Source organism: Acomys russatus, chromosome 9 (assembly GCF_903995435.1).
Source record: "Acomys russatus chromosome 9, mAcoRus1.1, whole genome shotgun sequence".
In the NCBI taxonomy this organism is placed as follows: Eukaryota; Metazoa; Chordata; class Mammalia; order Rodentia; family Muridae; genus Acomys; species Acomys russatus.
The window spans coordinates 49,048,099-49,067,576 of record NC_067145.1 but is presented as its reverse complement, the minus strand read 5'-3'; the positions used below and the strand labels follow the sequence as shown (position 1 = coordinate 49,067,576).

General features: G+C 38.5%; 1 protein-coding gene across 1 annotated transcript in view; it reads left to right on the top strand.

The window, feature by feature from the left end:
* The window catches only part of Stam (signal transducing adaptor molecule), a 53,584-nt gene extending 37,969 nt beyond the window's left edge, over positions 1–15,615 (top strand). The window contains exons 9-14 of the mRNA XM_051151297.1: positions 2,202–2,290; positions 5,891–5,978; positions 6,407–6,461; positions 7,246–7,399; positions 9,379–9,554; positions 14,279–15,615. Of these exons, the coding sequence (XP_051007254.1) occupies positions 2,202–2,290; positions 5,891–5,978; positions 6,407–6,461; positions 7,246–7,399; positions 9,379–9,554; positions 14,279–14,546 (830 nt within the window). The 3' untranslated portion in view covers positions 14,547–15,615. The remainder of the gene's footprint in view (positions 1–2,201; positions 2,291–5,890; positions 5,979–6,406; positions 6,462–7,245; positions 7,400–9,378; positions 9,555–14,278) is intronic.
* The last annotated feature ends 3,863 nt before the right edge of the window (positions 15,616–19,478 follow it).

Genomic DNA, 19,478 nt, shown 5'->3' with positions numbered 1-19,478 from the left:
CAAAACGAAACAAAACAAAACCAGAAATAGGTTTGATATGGGAAGACTTCTGAGTCTTCACCACAGTATATACTGTATAAATATTCCTAGAATACATGACGTGGGATATATGTGTTAGCAGTGAAGAAAAGCTTTTAACAGCAAGTTAGAAATTATAGATCTTTAGTAAAATGCTAACTCTCTTGTAACTTCTGAGTTGTATCACTTTTGTAGAGGCAGGTCTTGATACTCATCCTTTCAGTGCAGTTCGCCATTGTTAGAACTAAGAAGCCACTGGAACTCAAAATGCATAATCTTGGGGGCTGGGCAGATGGCATAGTGGTTACGACCATATGCTGTTCTTCCTGAGAACCCAGTTTTGTTGTCCTGGACTCACTTTGTAGACCAGGCTGGCCTCAAACTCACAGCAATCTGCCTGCCTCTGCCTCTGCCTCCCAATTGCTGGGATTAGAGGTATGTGCCACTTTTTTTTTTTTGTCACTGGCAAATTTAGACCATCTTTGGACTTGTGTCTGGGACAAGAGCCTAGCTCTCATGTTTGTTAAGCAGCCATCTCATCATTGTTTTTCATATGACGATCCACCTTTCCTGTGAGTTTTCTGATTCTTGTATGTTTCATCCTGGGCAGCAGGATCAGAGAAACTTAGGTAATGCAGTAATAGTCCTCAGATTTAGAAAACGTGCTAGCAGAATTCCTACAGCATCATTCTTTTACAGGAAATAGAAGTCAGTTTCACTTGACCTGCCACATAGATCCAAGTGCCTCATTTACTTTGTTTACTTTAGAGACAGATGCTGTGAAATACGCCATTGTGTATGTGAGTGCCATATTTTACATGTCCTACACATTTAATATCAATTCCCGTGAGAAGAGAGGCTGCAACCTTGTGCATTTTCACTTCTGTGAACTTTGCCATGTGTTTTCTTTTGGGTAATAGCCAGTGAATGCAGAGCTGTCCCAGCTTTCTACTTGTTCAGTAGTGCAAGATAGCAAGCAGAGTGTCTGTAGCAGATGTCTCTTTTCCCTGTGGGAAAATAAATCAGCCAAAACTTTTTTTTGGTATGTAAAATGTTGCATTATGGTGACTTGATGGTAATAAATATGCTCCTTGTGTGTGCAATTAAACGGACAGTACCAAAGCCTATACCACATAACAATAATAACTTCTTTTCAAAGTCACAGTCCAGACTCCATTTGTAGAGCTAAATGACAAGACCAGTGAACTTTCAGATCCAGCCATTTCAATTGTTAGTTTTCTTTTGTGCAGGAGATTTTAATCTTTCTAAACCAGTTTCTTTAAAATAGGCATACCTTAAAGGAATGTTTGGGAAGTTTGTCAGGGCAAATTTAATATTTCATCAAACATATTGAGTGTGTAATAAGTATTACTTCCAGCTAGTTCCTCCTACTGTGACGTCTCCGTGTTTTCATCTTTATTCCTAACATTTTCATGTCTAACTGACCTCATTGATGCAAGGATCAAAATCCAGGAAACATGGTCTTTCTCTAGAACTCTCTCTACTTTTGTGTTACTTGAGTTATTTGTCTGTGCTGTTTGCGGGTTGCCATGTTAACAACACCTTGAATTTTTAGTTACATTGAGAAGTTTTCAAAGATTGCTTTATGAGCAAGAGAAATCTGTGCTTATGGCCAGTTGTTTGCCGACTCTCACTAGCCATGCTTTACTCGTAAGTACAATGAAACCAGAATGTCGGATTCATGTGCTGGCCAGTGCACACACCTGCTGTGGTCACCTACACGTTTTTCCCCAAGCTTTCATGCTGCTTTGGGTAGAAAGCTCAGTGTCATGCCAGAGGACATGTGTGGTTTTCCAGTTTATTATGTTGTTGTAACATGGTATTTCATCAACAACAATTTTTCTTTTGAATTGTCTGGTCATTTAAAAAGAATTATTTTAAATTATAGAATCTACTTATGCCAGCATTAAGCTTTTAATTCTAAAATAGGTTAATTTTATTTCAGAAGCATAACTTAGTGAGTTCGCTTATAGGAAACAAAGATTTTTGCAAGAGGAAATTAGGAAATCTAGGCAGATTTATAAAGTAAATTTCCATCATTTTCTAAGATATCTTCAGTTTAGTTGTTCCTTATATTGAGTCTCTAATGTCCGCATTCTCAATTAGGACTTAGATCTTTTAGATCTATTTTAAGGAAAATATAATTTTTACGTATTTTTCAGTTAAAACGGAGAAGAAGACAGTACAATTCAGTGATGATGTTCAGATAGAGACAATAGAGCCAGAACCAGAACCAGCCTTTATTGATGAGGTGAGTGATTTCCGTGTTCATCTTAACAGGTACTTTGTATGGAAGCTGGATAACTTGTTTTCTTGCCCTGGGAATGTTAACAATATAGACAAAGTATATATTCTTTTTACAACTTCTTTGGTTTATTTTTATGTTATTAAGATCTTATTTATCTTGCTAAGGATTGAGGATATAGCTCTATAGATGAGCATTTGTGTAGCTTGTGTGAGGCTCTGAATTGATCTCCAGTGCTAGAGAGAGAGGATAGTAAGATAAGGATGAATACGGATTCCTGTCTGGTATTTTATAGATTGGATTTATATTGATGCATTTGATTAATTGGGTACATAGATGATAGTTTCCAAATTTAATTGCTATCACAAACAGTATCATAGTGAGGGTTTTTTGTTTTGTTTTGGTTTGGTTTTAACATTTAGTTTGTTTTTCTTAGCTTAGATATCCAGGAATGGAACTTCCAAACTGAAGGATCTGTGTGTTTTTTCATGTTAATAGGTACTGTGAAATTGTTGAACAAAAGACCAGTTTTACAGTCTTGTTGGTGATCTGTATAAATATCTGCTTTTTCATATGCCCAGTAGGCATGAAAATTGCTTCTACATGTCAGAGTATGGGACACTTACTGTCTGTTGAAAGAATAAAATAAATTTGCTGGTTTTCAAAATGAAGCTGTTATTAAATTATTACTGCATAAACCAGTTCTGGGAAATGAATTATGCTTCTTCCTTGGATTGAACACCTTTGATTGAGAAAAGCTTATGTTAATTTTATGTTAAATATGCCCATATGTCATTGTTGCATCTGAAATAATGATTGTTTTCAGTGGTTGTGTTTGAAAATACACTTAGTGGCAACTGTGTCAGTACTTTTTGGAGTCAGGCTAACTTGGTGGGATGCTTGTTTTAGAATGCTGGAGATTGAGACCTTCTGCTTGTGACGCCAGCACTCTAACTGGGCTGTCTCCAACCCAGACTTGCCATCTCTGGGTTTAAATTAATATGCCATAGGCTGCGTTAAAATCTCTGCACATGTTACTACACATGAAAAAATACTGAAATTATGTCTTTAATCATGTTTATAGCTGTATATTTTTTAAATTCAGTTTTTATGTGTATAGGTATTTTTTTATTGCATGTAACTCTGCACCGTGTGCATACTTAGCACCTGTGGAAGCCTGAGGAAGGCTTCTGCTGTCTCCTCAGAGCTGGACTTTAGACAACTGTGAACTGCACATGGGCGCTTCTCCACTGCTAAGCTATTTTTCCAGCCCCTGCCCTTACATTTTTATATTCAAACCTATTAATAATGTTGTTTTGAATAGCAGTATCAAATTGTATTGAATTAGAAAAAGTTACTGGAAATAGTTAGTAAAGGGTGCTGTCCCCAGCAAGCCAGATTTGAAATACAGCTACATTCTTTTATGATTTTTTTTGGCTGCCATTACGAGATCATAGAGTCCTGTACTTACTTTCTGGCTCCTGGGATAGATGAGTAAAGAGCACTCTTCTCAGGACCCCATTTTCTTGAAATAATTCCTGAAGGTGAAGTGCTTGAGAAAAATCTTAATCTTCTCATTTACAATTTCTTTCTCCATTATACAGATAAAAGCCTCCTCTTGCCCAAACTGTGCTTTATTGTGTGGTGCACTGACTCCTAGGGGCAGTTCCAAGTATTGGTGGTAGTCATGCCTAGGTAGCGCAGTTCACAAAAACAATGAGCACAGTGAATTGCGAGCATGTAATTTTTAAATTTTTAAATTTTTATTTTACTTCATGTGTATGGGTGTTTTGCCTGGACTTATGTCTTTGTATCACTTGCATGCCTAGTGTCTGCAGAGGCCAGAGAGGGCATTGGGTTTCTCTGGAACTGGGATAACAGATAGTTACAAGCTGCCATATGGGTGCTGGGAATCCTATGGAAGAGCTGCCAGTGTTCTCAAATTCTGAGTCATCTCTTCAGCCCCTAAAAATAATTTTTTAATGATAAGCTGTTTGTGATTCCTGTCACAACACTGAGAAGCTATGGAAATAATCAATAATCGAGTGCTCTACCAGCTTGAAATATATAAATAAGGTTCCCCTCAGTTTCACCGATATCATCATAAAGTCGGAATAGGAATGACCTTGAGTCCTGACTCATTTCATCCTTTTAAACTTGAACTTTGTTACTGTAACCCTTTAATACTAGTAGAAATCATTATTAATACATACAGATCACACATTTTTATCGCAAAGAAGTTAAACATAGTCTTGTAGGTGACTTTAATTAAAGCTTGTTCAGATAAAATTTTGTAGGAGATAATGAGCAGAAATATAATGAGGTTATGGAGAACAATAATCAATTTTGAATGACTGATTTAAAAAAAAAAAAAAAACAATTGTTTGTTTTTGTGGTCCTGGAGGTGGTCCAGAGTCTCACACATGCCAGGCACGTGGTCTTCTAGTGAGCCCCATCTCCAGCCTGGGTTAAATGGTGGCAGTGCTACTTGCTGTCTGAGAGAAACAAGAATGGAGTGCTAAGAACTATGGAATCCAGCTAGGTCAGGGCACACTCTGCTCGGCCAGATTGAGCCCTCAGCTGCGGTCCATATAGAAACCATGTTGTATTAACGGAAGACAAACATTTCTGCTTTCTAAATGTCTTAAAATGAGTATGAATCTTGGAAAGAATATCCATTTTAAAATACACAATTAGTTTGCCTTGACCGGAGCTTTCCTCTACTTACAGTCGAACAATTAATTCATCTTTCAGTCTTGGTTGGACGTAACAATTTTACTTAGACTTTGTAGTCTTTAAATTATTAGCCTTGTGTACCTGTGTGTAGTATTACTACTGCTTAGGTGCGTAGCGCAGTAATGTGTAGTATACATTGTGCGTGTGTAGTAGCATTACTCCATAGAAAATACACACGAGAAAAGTTTGTAGTTTTTACAGAGTGTAGCAAATGAAAAACTACATCTTGTATAATATGTGGGTATATTTATGCAACTGCCCTTTTTAGTTCCTTCGGCCCTAAATATTAATGGATTTTGAAATAGACACAAGTAAATGGATATTCTATGCATCATTTCCCGCAAAAAAGAGTACTGCAATCTTTTTCTTTTATCACAAACTGAAATGTTGATGGAAAGAGAGCAGAGCAAATCCTTAGAGCCCCACTTAGACGAGCAGCTGTAAAGGCCAGGGCTCTGTGTGGAGCAGCTGTCATACTCACTGCCAGCGACAAGTAATGACTGAGCTAGTAGTCATAGCAAGCCATCTTGAGAGGGATGTTCCAACTGTTGTGTGGCTAAGCTGCAGCTGCTCTAAAACAAAGGGAATTCTTGAACATGATATAAGAGATGGGGGGAACTATACCCTGTATGTTTAAATGAATGGTCCTGTTGTAATTTGAACATTTTGAAAAACACCTAAGAATAGTGTGCAGGGCCTGATTTTTTTTATGATGCTAAAGGGAACACATAAGATGCTAAAAACAAAAGGAAAATTAACCTTCCTAACTATGAATTATAAAAACATTTTATTCATGACTGAGTTATCAAAGTGAGAACATGTTTCATAGAGATTGGTTGCTTTTTGACGTTAACTATTTAATTTCTGTAGGATAAAATGGACCAGTTGTTACAGATGTTGCAAAGTACAGACCCCAGTGATAACCAGCCAGACTTACCAGAGCTACTTCATCTTGAAGGTAACCTCTTTTTCAGTCTATCTTGCAAGCAAAGAATAATCAGAGATCTTTCTACTCTACTGCTTCAGGAGGGGTTTTGAGAGTAACCTTAGAAATGAGACATTACACATTCTTCCTGTACGTGTCTCACCTTTCATGTGCTATTTAAATCTCGAGTAGAACTTGAAATCACAGACTTACTATACAAATTATTTTATTCAACATCTTAAAATGTTGTAAGATAAAAAAGTGTATGTATTTTGAAATCAGTATTTTAAATTGTCACCATTATACTTTAAGAAAATCAATTTTAGGTTCTATTGACAAAGGATAATTGATACCTTTATTACTTCATATTAAACTTTATTTCTTTAATTATATGAATATTTTTCAAAAGTTTACTTTCTTTTCATGTGTTTTTTTTATTTCTTCAAAAATTGTCATCTTAGCAATGTGTCACCAGATGGGACCTCTCATTGATGAAAAGCTGGAAGATATTGATAGGTAAAGAGCTTGAATTGTGTGTCTTTCTCTCTGAAACCATTTGAGTAAACTGCCTTTTGAAAAAGGTACTCCTGGCTGCAGATATGGCTCATATGGTAAAGAGCCTGCCACACAACTGCAGGGACCGGAGTTTGGCTCCTCAAAGCCCACATAAAAAGTAGGGCATGATGTGGGTGGACCTAGAGGCTCAACCAGGGCAGCAGTGGTGGGGAGAGGGAGGAAGAGGCGTGGTGCAGAGGCAGATCACTGAGGTCCACTGCACAGCCAGCTAAGGTGACTTAATGGGGTTCAGTAAGAGATCCTGTCTTCAAACTAAAGGTAGATGCCATAAAGAAAAGATACCCAGAGTGTCTCAGGCTTCAACGTGCACATGCAGCTGTCAGACACATCACACACAGACACATAACATCAAATAACTGTTCTCCATTCACCACTTTTACCTTGATATGAGTGAGGATTTAAGACTCATTTGCTCTTTCCTGGAAAGCAAAGCTCCCATAAGCCTTCGCCGTCTTTCTCTTTTTTTATGTAGTTGTGCTTACTAAAACAGCATTACCAGAGCCCACAGGCTGGCTGGCTGCTGATAATGAGGACATCCAGGCAGTTCCAGCTACAGTCAAGTACTCCAGCATGGGATACTAACCTGAAAACAGTTTTTGCTGCCTGGGGCCAAAGGAAAAAAATCTTTTTGTCCCAAGTCTATTGATTACTTTTTGTTATTTTGATGAGTCATAATTTAGAGCAGTGTATCATTTAGCAATCAAATTATTGTGTAATGTTTCAGAAAACATTCAGAACTCTCAGAACTAAATGTGAAGGTGATGGAAGCTCTTTCGTTGTATACGAAGTTAATGAATGAAGACCCAATGTATTCTATGTATGCAAAATTACAGAATCAGCAGTATTATGTGCAGTCAGCTGGTGTTTCTGGTTCCCAGGTATGTAAAGCTCAGGGGTGCTGTGCAGATCCTTGAATGTACTTGAGATTATTTGAAATGTCTGTGTTTTTGTAAAATGCATGTGTTGTGTCTATGTCCTTGTGAGTCTATACCATTTGTGTGTACTGGGCCCCTTGGTTGCCAGAAGAGGGTGTTGGATCTTCCAGAGCTGAATTTATAGGTGGTTTTGAGTAGTCTGCTAGGAACTGAACTTGGCCCCCAAAGAAAAGGAAGTGCTTTTAACCACTGAGTCATCTTTGTAGCCCAAAAGGCATAATATTTACAGTGAAAAAATTAATAACATTTTAAGTTCACAAATGTATAATGTGCTGAATATACCAGTATTGTGTGTGTGTATATAAGTAGCAAAGTTACCCACTAAGTAGTTTCCTCACACCCCCTTTTTAAAAGTAATGATATTTTCACCCTACTCTAGACCTGTAAATCAAAATCTTTAAAATTTGGTCTCATAACATTTTATATGTAATTATGTGGTTAAAACCAGTTTTTCTATCATTTCGAATACATTTGCTAATTCCAAATTCTTCTGAGATTTACCATTTTGATGTGAGTCTTTTACATTTAATGAAATATAGGTGACTGTTTTTGGTGATTGTGCTAGTTGCCTTAGCACATGAGAACAATCTCACTGTAAAGACAGTAGAATGTCTTTTCAAGTATGTAAACAGACTTTCACAATAAATAAAAATTAAGATGGAATGTTTAAGACTTCAGTGAGTCATGGTAGCTTATGCTGATAGGCTAATTGCTAGAGAGGATGGCTGCACATGTGGAATTTGAGCATTCAGGAGGAAGCTGAGGCAGGAGGATTGCTTCATGTTTAAGGCCAGCTTGGCCCACATAGGCTACAGCAAACCAGTCAGTATAACAGCCTCCCCATTTATTTCTGCTGTGTATGTAGCTGTATTCTAAACCTATAAAATTGAGTGTTTACAGCAGACTCACTGGCCCTACTAAGAAAATTTGCTGACCGCTACCTTGGCAAGTTAATTTGTTCTCCATTCAGTCAGTTGCAGTTTACATATGTGAATTGTAAATAGAGTCTAGGGCTAGAAAATAATGAATTCAAGTACCTTCCAAAGTGTTGGGATTCTCATTCTTGTATTTCTGTGTGAGTATGAATGTGTGTGTGTGTGTGTGTGTGTGTGTGTGTGTGTGTGTGTGTGTGTGTGTGTATAGTAATTGAAAATAACAATTTTCATACAATATATTCTGATCATAGTTTTTCCTCTCACAACTCCTCCCAGATCTTTCTCACCTCCACACTCCCCCAACTCCAGCCCCCCTCAAATAAACAGGCAACCAAAAAAACCAAACAAACCAGAATTAAAAAATAAATAAAAAACTTTTAAAAGAGCAACATAGAAAATATGTCATAAATTTAATATAGAGGCTGTATAGTATGAAATGTATTTCTTTAATGCTTCTATATGAAAACAAAATCTGTTCATGTAATGCTTTAAAATAAAAACCTGGATTAGGAAGAAGGCTCAGTGGGTAAAGTTCTTGCCAGACTGCAGTTTGGATTCCCAACTCTCTGTGGATGCCACCTGGGCATGGTCGCCTGCCTGTAATCCCAGCATGTGGAAATACAGAAGGGATCCCCAGAGCAATCTGGCTAGCTGTAGTAGCCAAATAGATGAGCTTTGGTTGTAGTGAGAGACCCTGGCTGGATTGCTAAGTTGGGAAATGATCCAAGAAGACACCTGGTGTCAACCTTTGGCCCGCATGCTATTGCATACTTATGCATGCATACATATGCATTCACGCAAACACACATACACATGCAAAATGATAAAAATCACCAGTCTACTAAAAAGTGCTTTTTATAAAATTCTGGTTGATAAAAGTAACATTTGGAAAAAGTTCTAAAGGGGCAAAGTAACTGAATGCCTCTGCTAAGTTTGGAGTGTGCATTAGAGTTGTGTAATGAAATGTTTCCTTATCACCTCTTGTAGGTATATCCAGGACCTGCTCAAAGTGGGACCTACCTGGTTGCAGGGAGTACACAGATGAGCCATCTCCAGAGCTACAGTCTTCCCCCTGAGCAACTATCTTCCATCAGCCAAGGAGCCGTTCCTCCCTCAGCAAACCCAGCTCTTCCTAGTCAGCAGACCCAGGCTTCTTACCCAAAGTAACTTGATTGTTGATGGTTGTTTGGGTTTAATGTTAAAATTCTTTAATTGGTTGTAATGGTCTGTAAGCATAAACCTGGATAAGAAAAGCTAGAGGTAGGCACTGTGTTCAGACCTCCCTGTCTGTGTGTAGAGTGGGTTTTGAACGAATGTAGGCTAATTCTTTTCCTTGAAGCAAGTATGGGTAGGCTTTAAGAGTTCACTAGCAGGGTTGTAAGGTAGCACAGGCACACTCCCAGAAAGCAGCCGTGTCTACAAATGCTCCTGTATGGACCGCACTATTATAGTGTACCTCCACAAAGAGTGTGTGAGCTTTTAAACACATTGTTATGTTGTCATGTCTGGGGTGCTCAAGTCACTTTAAGGAGGGTAGGGGAAAATGCCTAATACGGGCTGTATGGTGCAGACCAAGTGATGTGCTTATGTTTAACACATACTGACTGCCTTACTCCCCTATAATAACCTATGAGCGAGATGCATTGGCACCCTATTTTGCTAGTGAGAAACTGAGAAACGGACTATGGTCCCGTCCCACTTAGCTAAGATCCAAACCAGGCATCTGGCTCCAGAGTTGATCACATTGCCTGAACACTGAAATTCAATTTCCTTTCTCATAGTGCGGCGTGTTTGGAGTGATGGTGGATGGGGGTATAGCATCAGTATGCTCTGGGCAAGTACTAAGCAGCCTGTAAACGCTGGCTGTCTCCCTTGATGTTGTAATTCCTTATCTCAGTTCACAGTTCCACTGTCTACCTCGTAGCTGAGCTAAAAGCCTGCATTGGACACCAACTTCTTTTTCTTATCTCGCCCCTGCATTGTCTTTTTATCATGATGATGACTAATATATAATTATTTACTAATCTCCAAAATGAATCTTTCACATTAATATCAAGATCTATTAAAGTTGGATACTAATAATTTCTTACCTGATCACCACGGCTGCACAGCTTTTTGTCCTTAGGAATGCAATTACTATTTAAAGATGAGTTCTCATCAACTCAGACTATGGCATTCATTCTCCAGTCCTTGTCAGTATCTCCAGGTGTCTGTCTCCTCCCTCCCTCCCTCCCTTCCTTCTTCCCTCCCTCCCTTCCGCCCTCCTTCCCTTCCTCCTTGCCTCCCTCCCTCCCTTTCCCCCGCTTTCCCTGTCAACCCCCTCTCTCCTCTCTTTGCCCTCTCTCTTCTCTCTCTGATGCTGTCAAGGCCTTTTTCCCCCCGCCTGTCTGCTTTTGCCCTGGATGCCATAGTGTGCCATGCCATACTGTCATATTTTATGTTGGTTATCTTTCCTATTTTTACTTCTTGGAAAGATAGAAGTTGGATATATTTTCTTGGAAAACTTCTTCAAATCTTCAGGCACCTTAATGCACTGGGTACCTATCTGCATTTATGATTTATTATATAATAAATTGCATATTTTTATAGATTTCCCACAACTAGACAGTATTTTGAAACTAAGAAACTAAATCATATTTGTGTAGGAAGTATTAGTATATGTTCACTAAGCTTTCTTTTCCATTTTTGATTGATTTGCTTTTCTTCTTGATCAGTGTTTCCAGGTTGTTAAATTTATCACTCATTTCAAAGAGTTAATATTACCATTGGTGGCTTTCTGCTGAAGCTTTTTAAGGTTAATTTTTCTTTATTATTTCTATCTTTCTATTTTTTAATTTCCCTTTTTTTCTCCCTGACTTTGGAAGTACATACCTATATCAAAGACTCCCTTCTCTCAGTGAGACCTTTCTTAACTACCCCATGCCCCATGTCAAATCAAAACAGCTTCATATCAGTTACTCTGAACAAGTTGCTTTTTGTCCATGTCTGCCCCCTTGCAGCCTCACACATTCTTCACAGTGCTGGGGACAAAACCTTCATCTTTTATGTAGGCAAGAGTTCTACCACCAGTTTATACTGCATCTCTCATTAAATTCTTAAACCGCTGTTTAACAGGTGAAGTAATTGATAAACAGATCCATAAGCTATGGTGGCTTCATCCTTACTGTCTTCTCAAAATAATGTCACCACCATACACAGTATTTGGACACTGCATGAGTACCACCTCCTAAGTGAGCGCCTTCCAAATGTCCTGGGGACAGATTCTAAAACTAAAACTGTATGCAGAGGAATAAGAAATGGCCTCCTGTGCATGCCTTTATTGGTTTTCCAGTACAAAGTTATCAGTCCTGAAACATACAATAAAAACAGACTCAGCTGATTGTGTTTGTTTTTTTACATACCTATACATGCACACACATGTATATGTGTGTAACAGTAATCAGAGAAGAAGAAGCTATCAACTTGAGAGTAGGGATCAGGGCAGGGGCTAGAGGGAGGAAAGATGGAAAGTGATGTAGTTTTATATTAATTAAGGTGTATAAAATTTTTTGAACAAATAGCCTCCTAGATGTGTGCTGAAGAGAGTTAGGCAAACTTGCCTGTGAATCAGTGAAAATCTTGATAGCCTTAAATTACAATTGGAAAGCTTAGTCAGATATACAGCATTTGTCACTCACCCCAGGCCTTGCTTTTTTCTTCCATTTTGCTTTTTTTTAATTCTTCATTTGCTTTGCCAACAGTTGCCTTATTTCTTTTTCTAAACACAGATTTGCGTTTATACATATTTAAATGTATGCCAGTTCTTCATATTACCTCAGAGTCTTTGTGATATCCTTTTGAGGAATTGAAAAACAGCTACCCACCTCTATCTTAGTTTAGTATTTGAAATTGTCATCCTTAACAGTTTAACATTTAAATATTACTTATTTACTGAGTTCCTGGTATAAAATTGTGTCCTTCACAGATGACTGCAAAAAGATGAAAGAAACTCCAGCTCTTAAAGTGACTGTAGTTTTAGGAGAGTAGACACATAAAATGGCAGTCACCAGAGGAAACAGTGACAGATGCACATGTACCATCTGATGGCACCCGAGAGCAACAGATAGGAAACAGGATAGCATAAGTGTCCTAGAGAAAATGAAGGCAAGCTGAGGACTAACTAGAGAATGGATAGGAGCCAAGCCAAGAAGGCCAAACATTTGCAGGACATGCCCCACAGAAAGCACCTGTGGAATGCACAGGGGTCCTCTAGAGGAGACATTAATGTGCCACTGCATGTAAGGTCGGGCACATATGGATACAGATGCAATCTGAACAGGTACAGTTGCAGGTACTTGGTAGATGGGGTGGCAGTTGGTGTGTACGATGCCCGTCTTCTGATGTGCGTGTAGGGCAGTAAGGGAGAGGATCATGCTTACATCTCTCCAGCACATTGTGACTGTTCTGTGAAGGTGCTGCTCGTGTCCATAATGCTGGATCCTATGCTCATTTCACAAGTCTCCTACCCTCCTTCCCAGTCATCCCCTTCCCTGTGTTGAATGTGGTTTACTAGGTCATGCAATAGTCAATTGGTTTTCCATTTTGCTTACTGTTCCCCAGTCCCCTTTATATTCCTGACATAAAGTCTAGGGCTCGTTGTGTGGACTGCTCTGTTCTGGGCAAGCATTTCCCAAGGACATCCTTTGGCCCCTATGTCTGAATGAGGACTCTAGTGTCTGTTTCAACTCCTGCTCTCCCTCGGGACTCCAGACCGCATGTGCATTGTTTACTTTTTGTTCTTTTCCTTTGCCCACCTCTTTTTCTGTTTTGGTCTCTTTCTCTCTCTGTGTCTCTCTGTCTCTCAGACAGGGTTTCTCAGTATAGCAAAACTTGGCCTGGACTCTCTTTGTAGACCACGCTGGCCTCAAGCTTCTAGAGATTATCTTGAGCCTGCCTCCTTAGTGTGCCAGTTTTCTTCTGTGTCTTGTAGGCATCTCATGTGATCTCTCCAAAGCAATTCTTCTTGCCCGTGCCTTTCTAGTTCCAGTCAACTATAGTCCCAAGTGTAATTTTCTCCTTTTAGTAAGTAGCCATTCCAGTTATTTTTATCAGTTATAAAATTAGACATTCTAGACTCCTTGGTCCATTATCAGATTTCAATGGCACTTTTTCCAAAGTAGGGTGTGGCCCTTTTTTCTTGTCTCCACTATGGCTCTGGACCCCTGCCAGCTCTTGTATCTATGTTCCCATGTGAGCCTGTCAAAATGCAAGTCATATCCAATTACCTTTCTCCTAAAAAACAAACCAGTGTTTGTTTCACTTCACTCCCAAAGCATAACCCTGTGGCTCCTAAAATATGCACTGGACCTTCCTCTGCCCCTCCTCTTACTGGCCATTCTATCTCTTATACCACATGTGCTCTTTGCTTATTCCTCTGCAATTGCCTTGGCTTCCTTTCTGTTCCTTGAACATACCTGTCGTTATTAAGCCTCAAAGGCTTTTTTCTTAGCCTCTCCTAGACTGCTGGCATGGTTCCTCTGCCTTCTTAAGATCTTTCCTTGAATTAACCCTTACCTGAAAAGCCTCCTTCTACCACCCTACACAAGTGAGACTCCATTATCTCAGGTACTTCTGGTATTGCTTGCCATGCCCTGATTTTCTTCGCTGCAATTTTAACCATTGACATACTATAAATTTACTGGGTTTTTTTCCTCTTACCGAAATGTAAACTCCATAATAATAGACACTTACTTTTCTTTATTCATAGCATCCCAGTGCTTAAATACCAGTTTGATACTATATATATTTAATAAATTATCAAATGAATTGTGTAATAGTTTTCCTGCTTCTCTCTGAATTTGTGCATAATTCATTATTTAGCTAATTAAGTGTTTCCCTCTCTCCACAGTGCAATGGTTAGTTCTGTTCAAGGAAATTCGTATCCCAGCCAGGCTTCAATATATAGTCCTCCTGCTGCCGCCGCTGCTGCTGCTGTACCTGTAGCTGTCCCTGCTGCTGTGCCTGTACCTGCTGATGTCACTATATACCAGAATGCAGGACCTAATATGTCCCAGGTGCCAAACTATACTTTAACGTCATCAGCCCTGCCTCAAACAGGAGGCAGCCAGCAGCCACCTCAGCCACAGCAAGCATATTCTCAGAAGGCTCTGCTATAGAACTCAACGTTCCTCTTGGTGGCATGCTTCTGCTGAATGCCCTTGACTGTGTTAGGAGATTCATTAACACCCTAAGATTTGTTTTCCTCAGCTTATAGCAGTCCATCTTGGTCAAGTTCAAACACTCAAGAGGTAGAACTGTCTTCAATTTGCACTGACTTTTCAGAGGTCTGCCCCTCCCCCCCGAGGAATGAAACTACTTACATTTATTTCCTTTCATAATATGAAGAATTGTTACAAGACTATTGTCTTGTAAAAGTACCTGGTTTGTAACACTCAAAAGTTCAAAAACTGCTATGGCAAATGTTATGTACATATATTGACCTATAACTTCATTAGTGGCCATTTGAATTACAATGGTGATCATGTGAATATATTTAACACTGTGTTAAATTAATTTACATTGCTGTTTTATTTTAATCATGAACAACTACCATGTTTGCTAATGTTTTATGTAAATTTAAGATAAGTACACTATCTTTTTAAGCTACAAGAGAACCAAGTTGTAGCACATTGACCTGAAGGAATTGTTGTCCTGTTGTAGTGTCACATTAAATTGACCCTTTCTTTTACTAATTGTGAGCAAAATCTATGTATGTTACGTCTTTTTGTAGCTTCTGCCCACCAGCGTACAGTAGCCAAGTTTTTGGTGCAGTTAGAGGAGACTGATGTTCCCTTTAAACTTTTACATTTTGGCATGATGTTCAGGTATTGTGGACCATGAGACAAATAGTCTTTATATCTTATTTTTAAAGAAGTAACATTGATTTACTTTTCCCTAGTTAAATGTGGTGATATGATTTTAAAGCTGTATACTGTGCTTATTGGTAGCAGTGACACCAAAGATAGAGGCGATGAACATAGAAAGTTTTTGACTGGAAAAACAATGAACTAACACTACATTTTCAAAGTGTTTGTAATTTTTAGGATATAAACAAAATTTGATTCACTTATTTTACCCCACTAGTTTTTAAAAATGTCTTTGACACATTGTATCTTTTAATTCTCATTAAAATGGATATGAGTAGGTGTTTGAAAGTAATTTATATTCCTGATTTTGTTTAATAGTTTATATATTTATTGTTAAGTTTCAATCTGGAGTTTTTAAATTTGCCCTCTTTGTCTCTGTCTCATTTAAAGTTCTAATAGAATTAGTTTTGCTTCTTATTTACGAGTAATTTCAATGAATTATTTTAATCCATACAAAAAATTTCCACTGACATCTTAGTCATAGATATTTATAATTTATATGATTTCAATAACCTGAAATTTGGGTACCATATTTAACTAATAGACCTAAGTTTTCCTCCAGTGAATGCAAATTAGAATTGCATTTCTAGGACTTCTGTTTCCTTTTTGACAAGTGACTTCGGCTTTGGCAGATAGTCTGAGGGTGATTAATTCACAGGTTCATGTTTAAAGCTCTTTTTCAGTAAAATTTTAATTCAGGTGTCACATTTAAGTATTTTTTTTATTAAACCTTATAAGCAATTAGATTATAACCCTGTTAGTTCCTCAGTAGTAAAATGAAAAGAGGAAGATAGCCATTTTACGATGCATATATATTTTTATTACACATTAGATCACTAGGCACATAGAGTTGAATGAGTGGCCTGCATTCCGTCATAGTGACTTCACTTTGTTAACCTGGTAGAAAAGTTATAGAGAAAATGAAGCACTGGCCTTTCACCCTTAGAGTGGCATGACAAGGGTAAAAGTGGGGCTAATTGAGATGATAAATAGTTTTGTTTTAAAGCCTATGCAGGTTGCACTTTGAGAAAATCTTTTCTAGGCTTGATGATGCACACATTTAACCCCAGCACTCAGGATGCGGAGGAAGGCAGATATCTGTGACTTTGAGGCCAGCCTGGACTACAGAGTAATTTCCAGGCTATCCAGGCTACTTAGTGAGACCCTGTCCTAAAAAACAAATAACAAAAAATTTTCATTGACAGCTGTTCATTCTTTGATGAAGTGGAGTAATTTATAAAACAAAGTGTCTATGAACGTCTGTGAGGGAGATTTTTGGCTTAATCCTTTTTGAAGTTTGAGAAGTGTTTGTATAAAAGTGACAACTACAGGAGACAAGATGCAGCTCTGTTCCAGTGCTGCAGTCCCCGTGCTGTATCGGATGTGATAATGTCAGTTCCCTCCGATTTCTAGTTGCCACTTGTACTGTGTGTTAGCGTGCTTCTTTAGGCCTTTTTGATGCTCTTATCTTCTGTACTGTTATCTGTCCCCCCTACTCGGGGAGACACATTTTTCTTACCTGTGTCCAGAGATACCCTTCTTACTAATTACTTCTGGAGCATTTTTTTTCTTCCCTCTTTCTTTTAATACTTAAACTTGTTTAGGAAATCAACACCCCTCCTTTCTAACATAGAGAGCTTTCACATGTGACGCCTGTCCCATAGAATAGTGCTTAAACATGTGTTAGATTAATCCTCTGCACAGTCACCTGTTCAGCTCTGACAAACTGTGGAAATTATCTGTAGTGTGAGGGTCACTGGTGTAATTGGGCAGCCTACATGAAATCTTTTCACTTCTCTCACCCACTACCTTCCTTTAGTTACTAACTACAGTATAATACTGACAGTTTCCTATTATGGCTCTTTTTTATGGTGATAACAAGCTTAAGTTTAACATTTTGATTTGTTGTTTTCCAGTGATCTTGTTAGGTTTTTAATTTTTGTGTCTTTGGTTTGTTTGGGAGTTGATAACTGCTTGTATCTCCTTCTATAAGAAGAAGCTGACTTTTGTCTTTTTTCTCTAAGGTCTTATTTTTAGTTATCTTTCCTCTCAGAAGGGGAGTAGGAACTCCTAAATTGACTGATGATACATGTGGTGCTTACCCAACAGCTGTCTGCACTGAGAGGTTTCAGGCTTGCAAGCCATTGGGTACACAAGTGTTCTTTACTTACAGTTACTGGTATTATGCATTTGTATGTAGATATACATGTGTGTACACACACACACACACACACACACACACTATGTTGAGTGGTAAACATGCTATAGATAGAAACTGTATGCATGGCTGCTTTATGCTTCCTGTAAAGATTAGAGCAGTCTCCCGTATAACGTAAACCACCATCATGTCCAGAAAAACTGACAATGATTCTTCAGATATTACCACCATTAAGTGCTATCAGCCTCCAAACTGTCTTAAATATATGTGTGTGTGTGTGTGTGTGTGTGTGTGTGTGTGTACATATATACATATTAATAATTCTTACATATATTCATATTTATGTGTGAATGGATATATATTCATTATACACACGCACACGCACATATTATTAAATTGCGGATCCATTCCAGGAATATATGCCACCTGTGTAATGTTCTTTTATTCTGTTGTTAATTTAGATTAATCCCCAGTGCCATCTTTCTCTATTCTAATGTTTACTTTGCTTTGGGTTTTTTGGTTTTTTTTTTTTTTTTTTTGGTTTTTTGGTTTTTTTCGAGACAGGGTTTCTCTGTGTAGCCTTGGCCATCCTGGACTCACTTTGTAGACCAGGCTGGCCTCGAACTCACAGTGATCCGCCTGCCTCTGCCTCCCGAGTGCTGGGATTAAAGGCGTGTGCCGCCACGCCCGGCTAGCTTTGGTTTTTTTTAAGACAGGGTTTCTCTGTGTATCCTTGGCTGTCCTGGACTTGCTTCATAGACTAGGATGGGTTTGAACTCACAGAGATCCTCCTGCCTCTGTCTCCCTAAGTGCTGGGATTACAAGCATGCGCCACCTCACCTGGCTTATTGTTGACTTTTTAAGAGCCACACTATACAAAGAATTTCCTACTTTCTAGATTTTTGTTTGTGTCCTTCTTTCTTTGCAGTTATCCTTTTAATTTGATTTCATGACCAATGGAAACTTTTGTTTTTATATTTTATTATAAAAAACATTGTAAAAACACATATAAAAAATACAGTTTGAAGCCAGCCTGGTCTACAAAGCAAGTCCAGAACAGTCAAGGCTACACAGAGAAACCCTGTCTCAAAAAACCAAAACAAAAAACAAAAAACACACTAAGATTAACCAGATGAAAAGACTGTACAACCAAATTAACTTCTATACAGTTGAAAGAGGCATTCAGAGTGGAAGCTGTGGCGCTTCATATTGAGTTTTACACTTTCGCTTTTAAACATTTTTATCCACCACTCAAATCTGAACATCCATTCTCATTAAAATAATTCTTATTCTGAAGTTAGAATCAGAACCCACATGACTTGTTCGTAGAAGTAATGAAACTACAGGCTGGAAGATGTCTCAGCAGGTCAGAGCATTTGTCGCATAAACTTGAGGTCCCGAGTTCAGATCCCCAGCACCCACATAAAAAACTAGATGTAGTCATGTTTGCATATGCCCAGTACTGTGAGACGTACTTCATATATACTTTCATACTTCATATATACGTACATATGTCACATCAGCAGGGCTGAGCCAGCTCCTGTTTCAGTGTGACGCTGCTCTTAAGGGAATAAGGTGGCGCATGGAAGAGCAGCACGCCTGATCTTCTCTGGCTTCTCTGAGTATGCATAGGGAAGCTTGCACACACTCAGACCACACACAGTCACGCAAGAAAATAGTGAAACTAAGTTTTTCAGGTATGTTTAAAAAACCGCATGTCTGGATGAACTTGGTTAGCCTTAACTGTTTCTGTCTGCTGTGTATTACCTACTAAGCTAAGGCCACTGAGGCCAGAAGAGGGTGCTGCAGTTTTCATTTTCAGTACCATTCAGATAGCTAAAGAAAATTGGTGCTTAAAACATGTCTTTATTCTCACCAAAGTGAGCTTTTCTCAGTGAGTCACACACCCAATTCAAGATAATTTCATAAGTTCTATATTGCATAAGAACCATATAATGGACATTTTGTTTGCTTTATAGAAGATTTCACCCTACCCTACTGCCAATGCCGAGATGCTGAAAGAG